Source organism: Salmo trutta, chromosome 13, assembly GCF_901001165.1.
Source record: "Salmo trutta chromosome 13, fSalTru1.1, whole genome shotgun sequence".
In the NCBI taxonomy this organism is placed as follows: domain Eukaryota; kingdom Metazoa; phylum Chordata; class Actinopteri; order Salmoniformes; family Salmonidae; genus Salmo; species Salmo trutta.
Genome location: NC_042969.1, coordinates 85,872,806 through 85,891,186, shown reverse-complemented (window position 1 = coordinate 85,891,186; position 18,381 = coordinate 85,872,806). Strand labels below are relative to the sequence as shown.

General features: G+C 43.8%; 1 protein-coding gene across 5 annotated transcripts in view; it reads right to left on the bottom strand.

The window, feature by feature from the left end:
- Positions 1 to 1,357: 1,357 nt before the first annotated feature.
- The window catches only part of LOC115206664 (collagen alpha-1(XXVI) chain), a 53,666-nt gene continuing 36,642 nt past the window's right edge, over positions 1,358 to 18,381 (bottom strand). For all 5 annotated transcript variants that reach the window (XM_029773846.1, XM_029773848.1, XM_029773847.1 and 2 more), the window contains exons 12-14: positions 2,729 to 2,773; positions 1,800 to 1,890; positions 1,358 to 1,638 (exon numbers count right to left, since the gene is read on the bottom strand). In XM_029773846.1, coding sequence (XP_029629706.1) covers positions 1,451 to 1,638; positions 1,800 to 1,890; positions 2,729 to 2,773 — 324 coding nt within the window. In that variant the 3' untranslated portion in view covers positions 1,358 to 1,450. The remainder of the gene's footprint in view (positions 1,639 to 1,799; positions 1,891 to 2,728; positions 2,774 to 18,381) is intronic.

Sequence of the window (18,381 nt, the reverse complement as noted above, 5' to 3'; positions counted from 1 at the left end):
AGGGCGTGACACCGTAAAATGTTTATAGTATGTATGTAAAATGTATATAATATGTATAAGCTGGAAGTAGAAGCTTAAGTGTTGTTGTTCATTAGTTTACTCCAATTAGGGGAGGTGGGAAGGTTAGGGGAACATAATAAAGGAAAATATACTTAAATATATATGTATATATACTGTACCTATCACAAGTTTGGACACACCTACTCATTCATGGGTTTTTCTTTATTTTTACTATTTTCTACATTGTAGAATAATAGTGAAAACATCAAAACTATGAAGAAACACACATGGAATCATGTAGTAACCAAAAAAGTGTTAAAGAAATCAAAATATATTTTAGATTTTAGATTCTTCAAAGAAGGCGCCCTTTGCCTTGATGACAGCTTTGCACACTCTTGGCATTCTCTCAACCAGCTTCACCTGTAATGCTTTTCCTACAGTTTTGAAGAAGTTCCCGCATATGCTGAGCATTTGTTGGCTGCTTTTCCTTCACTCTGCGATCCAACTCATCCCAAACCATCTCAATTGGGTTGAGGTCCGTTGATTTTGGAGGCCAGGTCATCGGATGCAGCACTCCATCACTCTCCTTCTTGGTCAAAGAGCCCTTAAACAGCCTCGAGGTGTGTTGGGTCATTGTGCTGTTGAAAAACAAATGATAGTCCCACTAAGCGCAAACCAGATGGGATGGCGTATCACTGCAGAATGCTCTGATAGCCATGCTGGCTAAGTGTTCCTTGAATTCTAAATAAATCACTGACAGTGTAACCAGGAATTCACCCCACACCTCGTCCTCCATCCCTCACGTTGGGAACCGATCTAGGCAAACCTGGCTTCGGGACAAGACTCTGAAAATCCTTGAAAGGCCCAGCCAGAGCCCGGACTTGAGCCCGATCTAACATCTCTGGAGAGACCTGAAAATAGCTGTGCAGCAAAGCTCCCCATCCAACCTGACAGAGCTTGAGAGGATCTGCAGAGAGGAATGGGAGAAATTCCTCAAATTCAGGTGTGCCAAGCTTGTAGCATCATACCCAAGAAGACTCGAGGCTATAATCGCTGCCAAAGGTGCTTCAACAAAGTACTGAGTAAAGGGTCTGAATACTTATGTAAATGTGATGTGATGTTTTTTATTTGTAATAAATGTGCAAACATTTTTAAAAACCTGTTTTCGCTTTGTCATTATGAGATATTGTGTGTAGATTAATGAGGGCAAAAAACAATTTAATCAATTTTAGAATAAGGCTGTAACGTAACAAAATGTGGAAAAAGTAAAGTGGTCTGAATACTTTCTGAATGCACATATACTGTGTATATATATATATATTTTTTTTTAAAACAATGTATGGGGGTTTGGAAATGATGCAGACAATTACATTGATGAAAGGTGAAATCTATCTGCAATATTAAAGCTGATCTACCCCCTAAAAAAAATCAAAACACTTTCATTGGTGTCTTAAAAAAGACCTCGTCTCTGTCTGACCACCTCTACAGGGAGATTGTTTCCTTGAGGATTGGAGGAGAGTTGGAGAGGCTGAAGTCGTCCTGTCTTGATGGTGAACTCGGCCTTCCTGGTCCTGATGGCGGGAAATGAGATGGAGTCTGGTAGGCTCTCCAGTCCAGAGCCTGATTCCACTGGACTCTCTGCATACAGAAAAGGACAATGGAGAGATAGAGTCTCACTCTATCGCCTTGACCCAATCAATACTATTATGCAAATCATGTCTTCCAGAATCAAAAACCCCTCCCTCTTTACTGTGGATGCCAATCATGTCTTCCAGAATCAAAAACCCCTCCCACTTTACCGTGGATGCCAATCATATGTTCCAGAATCAGAACTCTCTCTGCCAGGATCTTGAGAGCTTCCCTCAGCTGCTGCACTCCTTCAGCGCCCCCCTGAGAGACAGACAGAGACAGACAGAGACAGACACTCCTTCAGCACCCCCCTGAGAGACAGACAGAGACAGACACTCCTTCAGCGCCCCCCTGAGAGACAGACAGAGACAGACACTCCTTCAGCGCCCCCCTGAGAGACAGACAGAGACAGACAGAGACAGACACTCCTTCAGCACCCCCCTGAGAGACAGACAGAGACAGACACTCCTTCAGCGCCCCTCTGAGAGACAGACAGAGACAGACACTCCTTCAGCGCCCCCCTGAGAGACAGACAGAGACAGACACTCCTTCAGCGCCCCCCTGAGAGACAGACAGACACTCCTTCAGCTCCACCCTGAGAGACAGACAGAGACAAACACTCCTTCAGCGCCCCTCTGAGAGACAGACAGACAGACACTCCTTCAGCGCCCCCCTGAGAGACAGACAGACAGACACTCCTTCAGCACCCCCCTGAGAGACAGACAGAGACAGACACTCCTTCAGCACCCCCCTGAGAGACAGACAGACAGACACTCCTTCAGCGCCCCCCTGAGAGACAGACAGACAGACACTCCTTCAAGACAGACAGACAGACAGACACTCCTTCAGCACCCCCCTGAGAGACAGACAGACAGACACTCCTTCAGTGCCCCCCTGAGAGACAGACAGACAGACACTCCTTCAGCGCCCCCCTGAGAGACAGACAGAGACAGACAGACAGACAGACAGAGACAGACACTCCCTCAGTTCACCCTCTGAGAGACAGACAGACACTCCCTCAGTTCCCTCTCTGAGAGACAGACAGAGACAGACACCTCCATGGGCAAAAAGAGCCATAAATACATAATGCAGTGCATACCTCAGGTAAACCCTCTCCTGGATCTCCCTTCTGCCCAGACTGCCCCTGTAAACACATTGACACATACATTATCATTACAAAACGAATTGCAAAAATCACTGAAGTTGGAGACTTATATCTCCCTCACTAACTTTAAGCATCAGCTGTCAGAGCAGCTTACCGATCGCTGCAGCTGTACACAGCACATCTGTAAAAAGCCCATCCAACCAACTACCTACTTCATCCCCATATTTGTTTTGTTTTTCTGCTCTTTTGCACACCAGTATTTCTACTTGCACATCCTCATGTGCACATCTATCACTCCAGTGTTAATTTGCTAAATTGTAATTATTTCGCCACTATGGCCTATTTATTTGCCTTACCTCCATACTTAATTTGCACACACTGTACACAGATTTTTCTATTGTATTATTGACTGTATGTTTGTTTATTCCATCTGTAACACTGTGTTGTTGTTTGTGTCGCACTGCTTTGTTTTATCTTGGCCAGGTCGCAGTTGTAAATGAGAACTTGTTCTCAACTGGCCTACCTGGTTAAATAAAGGACTTGTTCTCAACTGGCCTACCTGGTTAAATAAAGGACTTGTTCTCAACTAGCCTACCTGGTTAAATAAAGGACTTGTTCTCAACTGGCCTACCTGGTTAAATAAAGGACTTGTTCTCAACTGGCCTACCTGGTTAAATAAAGGACTTGTTCTCAACTGGTCTACCTGGTTAAATAAAGGTAAAATAAATAAAATAACAGAGGCAACAAACATAGACTATCCTACCTACAATATGCATAACGTCTGAATACGGCGTGAAATACTATGTTCAAGACTAGGAGGTCAAATCCATGTGTGTGTGTGTGTGTTTATGTGTGTGTGCGTGTGTGTGTGCAAGTGTGCCAGGGTTTACCGTTAGGAAAATGTGACGCCAGACAACGTGACTGGGAAGATTTAAATTTACCAGCCATTTGAGAAATGTACCGGACCCATCTGCATTGGATGCATCACCTATTAGGGCATCCATCCACTGTGCTCAGAATAACAGTATTCACAGATATATAGTAACGCATCTTAGCAGAACATGCAACTCATGTAATAAAGCAGCCAATATTAACCTGGGAAAACACCATTCTAAACAGCACACCTGGGGAAACACCATTCTAAACAGACCTGGGGAAACACCATTCTAAACAGAACACCTGAGAAAACACCATTCTAAACAGAACACCTGGGAAAACACCATTCTAAACAGACCTGGGAAAACACCATTCTAAACAGACCTGGGAAAACACCATTCTAAACAGAACACCTGGGGAAACACCATTCTAAACAGAACACCTGGGAAACACCATTCTAAACAGAACACCTGGGGAAACACCATTCTAAACAGAACACCTGGGGAAACACCATTCTAAACAGAACACCTGGGGAAACACCATTCTAAACAGAACACCTGGGGAAACACCATTCTAAACAGAACACCTGGGGAAACACCATTCTAAACAGAACACCTGGGGAAACACCATTCTAAACAGAACACCTGGGGAAACACCATTCTAAACAGAACACCTGGGAAAACACCATTCTAAACAGAACACCAGGGACAACACCATTCTAAACAGAACACCTGGGGAAACACCATTCTAAACAGAACACCTGGGGAAACACCATTCTAAACAGGGCACCTGGGAAAACACCATTCTAAACAGAACACCTGGGAAACCACCATTCTAGACAGAACACCTGGGGAAACACCATTCTAAACAGAACACCTGGGAAACCACCATTCTAAACAGAACACCTGGGGAAACACCATTCTAAACAGACCACCTGGGGAAACACCATTCTAAACAGACCTGGGGAAACACCATTCTAAACAGACCACCTGGGGAAACACCATTCTAAACAGAACACCTGGGGAAACACCATTCTAAACAGAACACCTGGGAAAACACCATTCTAAACAGAACACCTGGGGAAACACCATTCTAAACAGAACACCTGGGAAAACACCATTCTAAACAGACCTGGGGAAACACCATTCTAAACAGACCTGGGGAAACACCATTCTAAACAGACCACTTGAGAAAACACCATTCTAAACAGAACACCTGAGAAAACACCATTCTAAACAGACCACCTGAGAAAACACCATTCTAAACAGAACACCTGGGAAAACACCATTCTAAACAGAACACCTGGGGAAACACCATTCTAAACAGACCTGGGAAAACATCATTCTAAACAGAACACCTGGGGAAACACCATTCTAAACAGAACACCTGGGAAACACCATTCTAAACAGAACACCTGGGGAAACACCATTCTAAACAGAACACCTGGGAAACACCATTCTAAATAGAACACCTGGGAAACACCATTCTAAACAGAACACCTGGGAAAACACCATTCTAAACAGAACACCTGGGGAAACACCATTCTAAACAGAACACCTGGGGAAAACACCATTCTAAACAGAACACCTGGGGAAACACCATTCTAAACAGATCACCTGGGGAAACACCATTCTAAACAGAACACCTGGGGAAAACACCATTCTAAACAGAACACCTGGGGAAACACCATTCTAAACAGAACACCTGGGGAAACACCATTCTAAACAGAACACCTGGGGAAAACACCATTCTAAACAGAACACCTGGGGAAACACCATCCTAAACAGAACACCTGGGGAAACACCATTCTAAACAGAACACCTGGGGAAAACACCATTCTAAACAGAACACCTGGGGAAACACCATTCTAAACAGAACACCTGGGGAAAACACCATTCTAAATAGAACACATGATAGCGGTTCCATATGTGACAATGGAGAAAATCGCTGTTAGAAACGTAGAAAGAGGGGCAATCTAAAGATGCAAACACTAGGATGGGAGAGAAATACTGGTTAAGTTGATATGAAAACAATAGAACAGGACAGAAATGGTATAGCGGTGGGTCCGATAGTTAAGAAAATTGAAATAAAATTGTCAAATTTATATAATTACTCCTGTATATACAGAAATAAATACAATCATTCAAGCATGACTTAGACACAAAGGATTTTCTTTTTTTGCTGTGGATTATTTCAAATCATAAGCTTGTAGGCCTCTGCCTATTTGGGAAGCACGCAATTTGGGCAGCTTGCTTTGCAATAGGCCTAGCTGATTATTGAGTTGCGGCTGTCAGTGAAAAACATTTAAAATATGTGTGACGATAATGTGTCTTGAGTATAATTTCAAATGTTGAGACAACAAGAAGGGGAGGGGTGTGTGGCGAAGATATAGGCAAGTCTCTGTCAAGAATGGCTCAGCTGTCTCCAGCCAATTCTTGCACCTTCATTGTACGAATTGTTTGTCCTTTTATTTTTTTAATATAAATTCCCCGTTACATATGTCACCAGTAATAAATGTACTTTCAATCCCCGTCATTTGCTTACTCTATTATCTGTTAATACATGCATTTTCAGAGTTCACAGCCTGTTAAACGTTTGGTTTATTTTGTTAGGTTCTGACAAACAGAGTAAACTCAGACAACTAGTAAAAGCTCAAACCAAGGATATTCACCCACTGGGTCAAACAGCTGCAAAGACAAAGACATTTTTACACAAGCACATATATTTATACCTTCCTCCTATGCTGAGTCGACTCCTTGTACCTAGAAAAGCCAATACATCTCTGTTACTAGTCAGGAACTTAATTGGTTCCTCTCACTGGTTTAGTCATGGCACTGCCTCATTTAAAATATATATATTTTTTTATTTCACCTTTATTTAACCAGGTAGGCTAGTTGAGAACAAGTTCTCATTTACAACTGCGACCTGGCCAAGATAAAGCAAAGCAGTTCGACACATACAACAACAGAGTTACACATGGAATAAACAAACATACAGTCAACGATACAATAGAAAAAAATCTATATACAGTGAGTGCAAATGAGGTAGGATCACGGAGGTAAGGCAATGAATAGGCCATAGTGGATAAATAATTACAATATAGCAATTAAACACTGGCGTGATAAATGTGCAGAAGATGAGTGTGCAAGTAGAGATACTGGGGTGCAAAGGAGCAAAATAAATAAAATAAATAACAGTATGGGGATGAGGTAGTTGGATGGGTTATTTACAGATGGGCTGTGTACAGGTGCAGTGATCTGTGAGCTGCTCTGACAGCTGGTGCTTAAAGCTAGTGAGGGAGGTAAGAGTCTCCAGCTTCAATGATTTTTACAATTCGTTCCAGTCATTGGCAGCAGAGAACTGGAAGGAAAGGCGGCCAAAAGAGGAATTGGCTTTGGGGGTGACCAGTGAAATATACCTGCTGGAGCGCGTGCTACTGGTGGGTGCTGCTATGGTGACCAGCAAGCTGAGATAAGGCGGAGCTTTACCTAGCAAAGACTTATAGATGACCTGGAGCCAGTGGGTTTGGCGACGAATATGAAGCGAGGGCCAACCAACGAGAGCGTACAGGTCGCAATGGTGGGTAGTATATGGTGCTTTGGTGACAAAACGGATGGCACTGTGATAGACTGTATCCAATTTGCTAAGTAGAGTGTTGGAGGCTATTTTGTAAATGACATTGCCGAAGTCTAAGGATCGGTAGGATAGTCAGTTTTACGAGGGTATGTTTGGCAGAATGAGTGAAGGAGGCTTTGTTGCGGAATAGGAAGCCGATTCTAGATTTAATTTTGGATTGGAGATGTTTAATGTGAGTCTGGAAGGAGAGTTTACAGTCTAACCAGACACCTAGGTATTTGTAGTTGTCCACATTCTAAGGCAGAACCGTCCAGAGTAGTGATGCTGGACGGGCGGGCAGGTGTGGGCAGCGATCGTTTGAAGAGCATGCATTAAGTTTTACTTGCATTTAAGAGCAGTTGGAGGCCACGGAAGGAGAGTTGTATGGCATTGAAGCTCATCTGGAGGGTTGTTAACGCAGTGTCCAAAGAAGGGCCAGAAGTATGCAGAATGGTGTCGTCTAGCTAGGCCCTACAGAGACTATTTGTGTTCTAGAAGAGGCTTGACTCCTTAAAAGGAGTTATATAAATATATATATATTTTGGGGATAAATATATAAACATATACATATATACATATATACATATATATATATATATACATATATATACATATATATACATATATACACATATATACACATATATACACATATATATATATATAAATATATATATATACATATACATATTATACAACTTTTGAATTTAATATGATGACATTGCAGAGAGAAAATTATAGTTTGAAAGCTCTTGGTGAACAAATAAAGACCTTAAAAGGAGAAATTCAACTATTGCAGCAGGAGACACGGGCGAAAAAGTCAGATGTGACCCCCCCCACCTGTGGCCTCTCTGTTCTCCCAATCTATCCTCACTGAGTTGTGCAAGGCAGATCAGGTTTCAAGCGACTGGTCAGCACTGCCTGTCTTTGAGTCAACAGATACTGACAGCAGTGACAAACGATGTCTTAAAGCCGACCAGAACACAGGCTGTGAAAGGAAAGCAAAGACAAACCTCTAGAGAAAATAATCACACATAAATCAGCATCTCCAAAACAGTTGGATTGAATGGTCAAAAACCTTTTTTAAGCGTCTACGAGACGTGGTTATCAGAGTAGCTCAGGTTCCGAGTGAAACCAACAACATTATTCATTCAGTAAAAGAGAAACCTGGCGTATGTCATTATTTCTAGTCACTGGCAACGAGAATGTCGGGAAAAGAAAACCGTGATTTTATAAGAAGTGGTCAGGAGAAGAAGGGTCCATCTAAGGGAAAATGTAAACAAGACAACATCCCCAATGACACAATGTTGGTGCAGAAATTTAAGAAGCTCTCTCCGGCTCAGCAGCAGAGTTTTCTGGATGCTGTGGAGGTAAACTAATAGGGATCTTACGTCCCATCTCAGCTGGTGTACATATGAAATCGGATGGAATATACGTGAACATTATGGTTAATAACAACTTTGCAGTAGATTTTTTTAGTAGATACGGGCGCTGAAGTCACTGTATTGCCCATATCTTATGCAAAACATATGTGTCCTGAGTACACAGGCAAGAAGATGAGAGCAATAGGAGTAGGGGTGGGGTGTGGGGGGGACAGATATGAACAAACCAAACCATTATCAATTTATATTGGTCCAATGAAGATTGATGCAGGAATCTACAGTTCAGAACCATGCTATTTGGACTACGAAGAAAAATGTGTGTGGAACTTATGGATATGGAACCAGTGGAACCAGTGGAACCAGTGTGGAACCAGTGTGCCTGACAGGTGTTTCCCCACCTTGCGGCACAAAACAATATCCCATTAGCCAGGAAGCTATGAACGTTACTAAAGCAGTGAGTAAAGATCTATGGGACATGGGTATAGTTGAAAAGACACCATGTAATCCAGCTACTCCGATGTATCCTACAGATACCACATTACTTGAACACGACTGTTGTGAGTTGGTTTTGGATCAGCTCTCTGATGGGTTTATAGAGTCATCCGTTGGAAAACCCTGAGTTTATCTTATACCCAGACGGTTCAAGTATTGTGGAGAGGGGGGGGGGGGGGGGCGGGCTGGGCATGAATTGTTACTATAGTTACTACAATGGACAATGTGATAATACCAGGCACGTTAGATTTGAGAAAAACAGACGTTTACAACTCTCTAATGGGGAATAACTCCCGAGGGGGGACGTGACGTAGTGGCAGGACAGTGGGTGATGAGAAACAAAATATGTGACAGACACATTAGGGCCAAAATGGGAAGGTCCTTATCAAGTTTTGCTCATAACGAAGTCAGCAGTAAAAGTTCAGGGAAAATCCTTTTTTTGTCCATTTTTGATGACAAAGCGGCGCCTGGAGAATAAAGAACTGATTGATTAGCAATCGGGGGGCCAATCACCGAGTGAAGAAGCACAGTAAGATGATCAGAATCTGATAAGCTTCTATGTTGTGTACAGCAGTCATCATACTAGGGATATCTAGGTGAAATATCCAACATTTTCCTGAAAATTGGGACACGCTTACTTAGGAAAATCTATGTGAAAAATCAATTTCTCTTGAAACCAGGACATGTTACTTTCCCTTTTTGGTTTCCTTTGTTACAGGTTATGAGAATCTATCGTCTGAGGCTGCAGTAACATCCCTTGACTTTACCTGAAACAATACAAGATCACCGGTGCAGTGCAACCAGTGAAACGGAAGAAGAATTCCTCATTACCGGCAGACTGTCAGAACATCATGTCTAATAGTTATCTATGGGACTGATACCAGAGCTGGTCATGTCTAATAGTTATCTATGGGACTGATACCAGAGCTGGTCATGTCTAATAGTTATCTATGGGACTGATACCAGAGCTGGTCATGTCTAATAGTTATCTATGGGACTGATACCAGAGCTGGTCATGTCTAATAGTTATCTATGGGACTGATACCAGAGCTGGTCATGTCTAATAGTTATCTATGGGACTGATACCAGAGCTGGTCATGTCTAATAGTTATCTATGGGACTGATACCAGAGCTGGTCATGTCTAATAGTTATCTATGGGACTGATACCAGAGCTGGTCATGTCTAATAGTTATCTATGGGACTGATACCAGAGCTGGTCATGTCTAATAGTTATCTATGGGACTGATACCAGAGCTGGTCATGTCTAATAGTTATCTATGGGACTGATACCAGAGCTGGTCATGTCTAATAGTTATCTATGGGACTGATACCAGAGCTGGTCATGTCTAATAGTTATCTATGGGACTGATACCAGAGCTGGTCATGTCTAATAGTTATCTATGGGACTGATACCAGAGCTGGTCATGTCTAATAGTTATCTATGGGACTGATACCAGAGCTGGTCATGTCTAATAGTTATCTATGGGACTGATACCAGAGCTGGTCATGTCTAATAGTTATCTATGGGACTGATACCAGAGCTGGTCATGTCTAATAGTTATCTATGGGACTGATACCAGAGCTGGTCATGTCTAATAGTTATCTATGGGACTGATACCAGAGCTGGTCATGTCTAATAGTTATCTATGGGACTGATACCAGAGCTGGTCATGTCTAATAGTTATCTATGGGACTGATACCAGAGCTGGTCATGTCTAATAGTTATCTATGGGACTGATACCAGAGCTGGTCATGTCTAATAGTTATCTATGGGACTGATACCAGAGCTGGTCATGTCTAATAGTTATCTATGGGACTGATACCAGAGCTGGTCATGTCTAATAGTTATCTATGGGACTGATACCAGAGCTGGTCATGTCTAATAGTTATCTATGGGACTGATACCAGAGCTGGTCATGTCTAATAGTTATCTATGGGACTGATACCAGAGCTGGTCATGTCTAATAGTTATCTATGGGACTGATACCAGAGCTGGTCATGTCTAATAGTTATCTATGGGACTGATACCAGAGCTGGTCATGTCTAATAGTTATCTATGTGACTGATACCAGAGCTGGTCATGTCTAATAGTTATCTATGGGACTGATACCAGAGCTGGTCATGTCTAATAGTTATCTATGGGACTGATACCAGTGGAAGAGCTGGTCATGTCTAATAGTTATCTATGGGACTGATACCAGAGCTGGTCATGTCTAATAGTTATCTATGGGACTGATACCAGTGTGGAAGAGCTGGTCATGTCTAATAGTTATCTATGGGACTGATACCAGAGCTGGTCATGTCTAATAGTTATCTATGGGACTGATACCAGAGCTGGTCATGTCTAATAGTTATCTATGGGACTGATACCAGAGCTGGTCATGTCTAATAGTTATCTATGGGACTGATACCAGAGCTGGTCATGTCTAATAGTTATCTATGGGACTGATACCAGAGCTGGTCATGTCTAATAGTTATCTATGGGACTGATACCAGAGCTGGTCATGTCTAATAGTTATCTATGGGACTGATACCAGTGTGGAAGAGCTGGTCATGTCTAATAGTTATCTATGGGACTGATACCAGAGCTGGTCATGTCTAATTGTTATCTATGGGACTGATAGCAGAGCTGGTCATGTCTAATAGTTATCTATGGGACTGATACCAGAGCTGGTCATGTCTAATAGTTATCTATGGGACTGATACCAGAGCTGGTCATGTCTAATAGTTATCTATGGGACTGATACCAGTGTGGAAGAGCTGGTCACTTTTAAAGGGACATGGTGAATGATTACCTTGACAATAGGACGATTGAATATTATTGTCTTGCAGACAAGTGAAAGATGTTTGAAATGATTTTCCTTGTGCGTTTCCTCCTAATACAGGACGTGGGTGGTGTTTCCATGTCTAACACAGAGATGCATCAGCAGGATGAGGGACACTCGGGCGTCAATACGTTTCTATCTCCTCTCTCTAAACGATGCCACAGTAGTCAATCAAAGCAGTCGTTGTTTTGGTACGTCTGCTCCGTTCACATCAAGGGCAGGTATTCCATTAGTGGCTATTCCTTTTAACCAGAGGGAAATGTTGGTTATATGGAGAGATGTTAGTTGGTATAAGGCGATTATTGGTACTAATTTGGGTGAGTATCAAAATGCTAGAGTACCTAGTTCTGCAGTACCTTCCTTCATTTTGAGATTATCAATGACACTAATAAGCGACCACCTTATCTAGTTATTACACATGCCTCTGTTGGGTGGTTACCTCACCTAGTTAATACACATGTCTCTGGGTGGTTACCTCACCTAGTTAATACACATGCCCTCTGTTGGGTAGTTACCTCACCTAGTTAATACACATGCCTCTGTTGGGTAGTTACCTCACCTAGTTAATACACATGCCCTCTGTTGGGTAGTTACCTCACCTAGTTAATACACATGTCTCTGAGTGGTTACCTCACCTAGTTAATACACATGTCTCTGTTGGGTGGTTACCTCACCTAGTTAATACACATGCCCTCTGTTGGGTAGTTACCTCACCTAGTTAATACACATGCCCTCTGTTGGGTAGTTACCTCACCTAGTTAATACACATGCCCTCTGTTGGGTGGTTACCTCACCTAGTTAATACACATGCCTCTGTTGGGTAGTTACCTCACCTAGTTAATACACATGCCCTCTGTTGGGTGGTTACCTCACCTAGTTAATACACATGCCCTCTGTTGGGTGGTTACCTCACCTAGTTAATACACATGCCTCTGAGTGGTTACCTCACCTAGTTAATACACATGTCTCTGGGTGGTTACCTCACCTAGTTAATACACATGTCTCTGAGTGGTTACCTCACCTAGTTAATACACATGTCTCTTGGTAGTTACCTCACCTAGTTAATACACATGTCTCTGGGTGGTTACCTCACCTAGTTAATACACATGCCCTCTGTTGGGTGGTTACCTCACCTAGTTAATACACATGCCCTCTGTTGGGTGGTTACCTCACCTAGTTAATATACATGCCCTCTGTTGGGTGGTTACCTCACCTAGTTAATACACATGCCCTCTGTTGGGTGGTTACCTCACCTAGTTAATACACATGTCTCTGTTGGGTGGTTACCTCACCTAGTTAATACACATGCCCTCTGTTGGGTGGTTACCTCACCTAGTTAATACACATGCCTCTGTTGGGTGGTTACCTCACCTAGTTAATACACAAGCCCTCTGTTGGGTGGTTACCTCACCTAGTTAATACACATGTCTCTGGGTGGTTACCTCACCTAGTTAATACACATGCCTCTGTTGGGTGGTTACCTCACCTAGTTAATACACATGCCCTCTGTTGGGTGGTTACCTCACCTAGTTAATACACATGCCCTCTGTTGGGTGGTTACCTCACCTAGTTAATACACATGCCCTCTGTTGTGTGGTTACCTCACCTAGTTAATACACATGTCTCTGGGTAGTTACCTCACCTAGTTAATACACATGCCCTCTGTTGGGTGGTTACCTCACCTAGTTAATACACATGCCCTCTGTTGGGTGGTTACCTCACCTAGTTAATACACATGCCCTCTGTTGGGTGGTTACCTCACCTAGTTAATACACATGCCCTCTGTTGGGTAGTTACCTCACCTAGTTAATACACATGCCTCTGGGTAGTTACCTCACCTAGTTAATACACATGTCTCTGGGTGGTTACCTCACCTAGTTAATACACATGCCTCTGTTCGGTGGTTACCTCACCTAGTTAATACACATGCCTCTGTTGGGTGGTTACCTCACCTAGTTAATACACATGCCCTCTGTTGGGCGGTTATCTTTTAATAGATCACTTTGTGGGAATTTGTTTCAACTATATCAGGACGCGTATGTCAAAGTTGGACAGAGTAAGTGTGATCAGGCAACATCTATCTGCCTGTGACGCTACTAAGGTTGCGGAATGTCTAATGTCTGTTGAATTTACTCTCTACTGTTCCTTTGTTCAGTGGAGAAAAGCTGAGGACAAGGGAGACTGAACATCTGAATATCTACCTTCCTGCATAACATCTTGATTTGTCCTTCTCAAATAAATCTATTTTTCTCCCCCTGATTTGTTTTGGAGTTTGTGTTATTGAAGAATAACATAAATTGCTAACATGGCGGTATGCAAATTGGAGTGGGTCTAGGGTTTCCGGGATGATGGTGTTGATGTGAGCCATGACCAGCCTTTCAAAGAACTTCATGGCTACAGACGTGAGTGCTGCAGGGCGGTAGTCATTTAAGCAGGTTACCTTCGCATTCTTGGGCACAGGGACTATGGTGGTCTGCTTGAAACATGTAGATATTACAGACTCAGTCAGGGAGAGGTTGAAAATGTCAGTGAAGACACTTGCCAGTTGGTCCGCACATGCTCTGAGTACACGTCCTGGTAATCCGTCTGGCCCTGCGGCCTTTTGAATGTTGACCTGTTTAAAGATCGCTCACATCGGCTGCGTAGAGCATAATCACACAGACATCCGGAACAGCTTGTGTTCTCATGCATGCTTCAGTGTTGCTTGCCTCAAAGCGAGCATAAAAGGCATTTAGCTCATCTGGTAGGCTCGAGTCACTGGGCAGCTATTGGCTGGGTTTCCCTTTGTGGTCCATAGTAGTTTGCAAGCGCTGCCACATCCGACGAGCGTCAGAGCCGGTGTAGTAGGATTCAATCTTCGTCCTGTATTGACACTTTGCCTGTTTGATGGTTCGTCTGAGGGCATAGCGGGATTTCTTATAAGCGTCCAGATTAGTGTCCCGTTGCTTGAAAGCGGCAGCTCTCGCCTTTAGCTTGGTGCGGATGTTGCCTGTAATCCATGGCTTCTGGTTGGGATATGTGCTTACGGTCACTGTGGGGACGACGTCATCGATGCACTTATTGATGAAGCCAGCGACTGAGGTGGTACACTCCTCAATGCCATTGAATGAATCCCTGAACATATTCCAGTCTGTGCTAACAAAACAGTTCTGCGGTGTAGCATCCGCGTCATCTGACCACTTCCGTATTGAGCGAGTCACTGGTACTTCCTGCTTTAGTTTTTGCTTGTAAGCAGGAATCAGGAGGATAGAATTATAGTCAGATTTTCCTAATGGAGGTTGAGGGAGACCTTTGTATGCATCTCTGTGTGTGGAGTAAAAATGGTCTAGAGGTTTTTTCCCCTCTGGTTGCACATGTGACATGTTGGTAGAAATGAGGTAAAATGGATTTAAGTTTGCCTGCATTAAAGTCCTCGGCCACTAGGAGCGCCACTTCTGGATTAACATTTTCTTGTTTGCTTATGGCCGTATACAGCTCGTTGAGTGCTGTCTTAGTGCATGTTGATCATTTCATTCCTGTGCTGTTTGTAAACACCCTGGCAGGTTGACTGATAACCCGAACCAGGTTGCAGGCACTGGTTACAGTTTGAAGCTTTTTTTTGAGTGGGCAGCTTGTTGAAAGCCAGTCAATATTTAAAATCACCCAGAAAATATACCTCTGTTGATATCACATACAGTATCAAGCATTTCACACATGTTATCCAGATACTGACTGTTACCACTTGGTGGTCTATAGCAGCTTCCCACCAGAATGGGCTTCAGGTGAGGCAGATGGACCTGTAGCCAGATTACTTCAACAGTATTTAACATGAGATCCTCTCTAATCTTTACAGGAATATGGTTCTGAATATCAACAGCAACACCTTCACCATTGGCATTTCTGTCTTTTCTGTAAATGTTATAACATTGTATTGCTACCACTGTATCATCAAAGGTTTATTCTAAGTGAGTTTCAGAGAGAGTCAGAATATGAATGTCATCTGTTACTAGCAAGTTATTAATTTCATGATACATATGTTAACATGAGCTATTTCGAACACTTTTCTGAAATGCTTGCTTGTTTCCATTGCTTTACTGGGAAGCTTAGCAGCAGTAGATGTGCTCATGTTATTTATGTTAGTGCAGTGTGATCTACACACAGTGGACTTCCTTCTAGGGCACATCACCTCACTGCTAATAGCATAAATCTGGTTCATAGGCACATGATTACTGCATACAATAATTGTAGGATCAGCAGAGACATTCAGGGCAGTTATAGGGCCATAAATTAGGTTACTTACATTGTGTCTACCAATGCCCCTGGGATAATGTACATTTGCTAAAGCATTATGATGACTCAGCAACACAATGGTCGGGATGAACTGAACCCACATGGACTATGATAGTATGGCGTAGGACATTCGGGAGCAGCTTTAGTAAAGTACTCGAGCTCCAGGATAGGACATTGCTTACCATGGAGCTGCCCAAAATCACGGCTGGCAAGAAGGACAAGGAAATCGGCCACTCCCATGCTTCACAGGATGGTGCAGGCCTCCGACGTTAGGAGATGCCCCGCTTGATCTAGGGCAGGCACGGAAGGTTGCTGACGTCGACTTGGAAATCATAGGGGAAGGAGAAGGAGTAGGCACAGCGGCCGCAGACACAGGTACCCCCAGCGACGAAGGTGCAGGAAGATCAGGGTCCAGACACAGGTACCCCCAGCGATGAAGGTGCAGGAAGATCAGGGTCCAGACACAGGTACCCCCAGCGACGAAGGTGCAGGAAGATCAGGGTCCAGACACAGGTACCCCCAGCGATGAAGGTGCAGGAAGATCAGGGTCCAGACACAGGTACCCCCAGCGATGAAGGTGCAGGAAGATCAGGGTCCAGACACAGGTACCCCCAGCGATGAAGGTGCAGGAAGATCAGGGTCCAGACACAGGTACCCCCAGCGACGAAGGTGCAGGAAGATCAGGGTCCAGACACAGGTACCCCCAGCGACGAAGGTGCAGGAAGATCAGGGTCTAGACACAGGTACCCCCAGCGACGAAAGTGCAGGAAGATCAGGGTCCAGACACAGGTACCCCCAGCGACGAAGATGCAGGAAGATCAGGGTCCAGACACAGGTACACCCAGCGATGAAGGTGCAGGAAGATCAGGGTCCAGACACAGGTACCCCCAGCGATGAAGGTGCAGGAAGATCAGGGTCCAGACACAAGTACCCCCAGCGATGAAGGTGCAGGAAGATCAGGGTCCAGACACAGGTACCCCCAGCGATGAAGGTGCAGGAAGATCAGGGTCCAGACACAGGTACCCCCAGCGATGAAGGTGCAGGAAGATCAGGGTCCAGACACAGGTACCCCCAGCGACGAAGGTGCAGGAAGATCAGGCTCCAGACACAGGTACCCCCAGCGACGAAGGTGCAGGAAGATCAGGGTCCAGACACAGGTACACCCAGCGACGAAGGTGCAGGAAGATCAGGGTCCAGACACAGGTACCCCCAGCGATGAAGGTGCAGGAAGATCAGGGTCCAGACACAGGTACCCCCAGCGACGAAGGTGCAGGAAGATCAGGCTCCAGACACAGGTACACCCAGCGACGAAGGTACAGGAAGATCAGGCTCCAGGGTGATGAAACTATTCGCTGTTTGCATCCGCTCCGGGCCTCTCGTTGGGAATGTAGACCGCTTTGCAGGAGGCCGTTGTCTTCGGCTTCCATGCCTCATGTATTGAAATTAAACTGTTCCACGAAAATGCGCATATGAAAATCTTAACTAGCACGCAGAATGGTAGAAATGATAGGATAAATTGTAGGCTTCCCCAAAATTGAAACTCACCCGCTGCCTTTGGAGTCTTTATAAAATAATTGCCTCCACGATTTCCATGGTTGGATTTTGCCTATAGGCTACTTTGAAGCAAGGAAGACATGCCTCATAATATGAAATAAAACATTCACGTTTCAAACAATTAAGTATGTTTTCAAAATGCATACTGCCTCCAGCTCGCATTGTAAAGTGGTGGGGTGACTGGCTGATAGCCTGTTGCCTGCACTTGAAAGGTGAATGGGAGGCCCACTTCAATTGCCTGTGTGGCTCAGTTGGTAGAGCATGGTGTTTGCATGCGAGGGTTGTGGGTTTGATTCCCACGGGGGACCAGTACGGGAAAAAAAATGTATGAAATGTATGCATTCACTACTGTAAGTCGCTCTGGATAAGAGCGTCTGCTAAATGAGTAAAATGTAATAAAAAATAGGAGCTATTTTTAATTGTGCACCAAAACTGTTTTTAACACCCGATTGCATTTAGAATTGTTACACAATGAATGGGGTTCTAAAAGAACATGTTTTACTCCAGCAGCAACCAGCTGAGGAGCAGCAGGAGAAATCCCTCTCAAAATGTGCTGTGCATGTGTGCTGTGCACATGTGATAATTGTGTTGGAATAAATAAGATATATGATGACTAATGAAAACAAACACAGG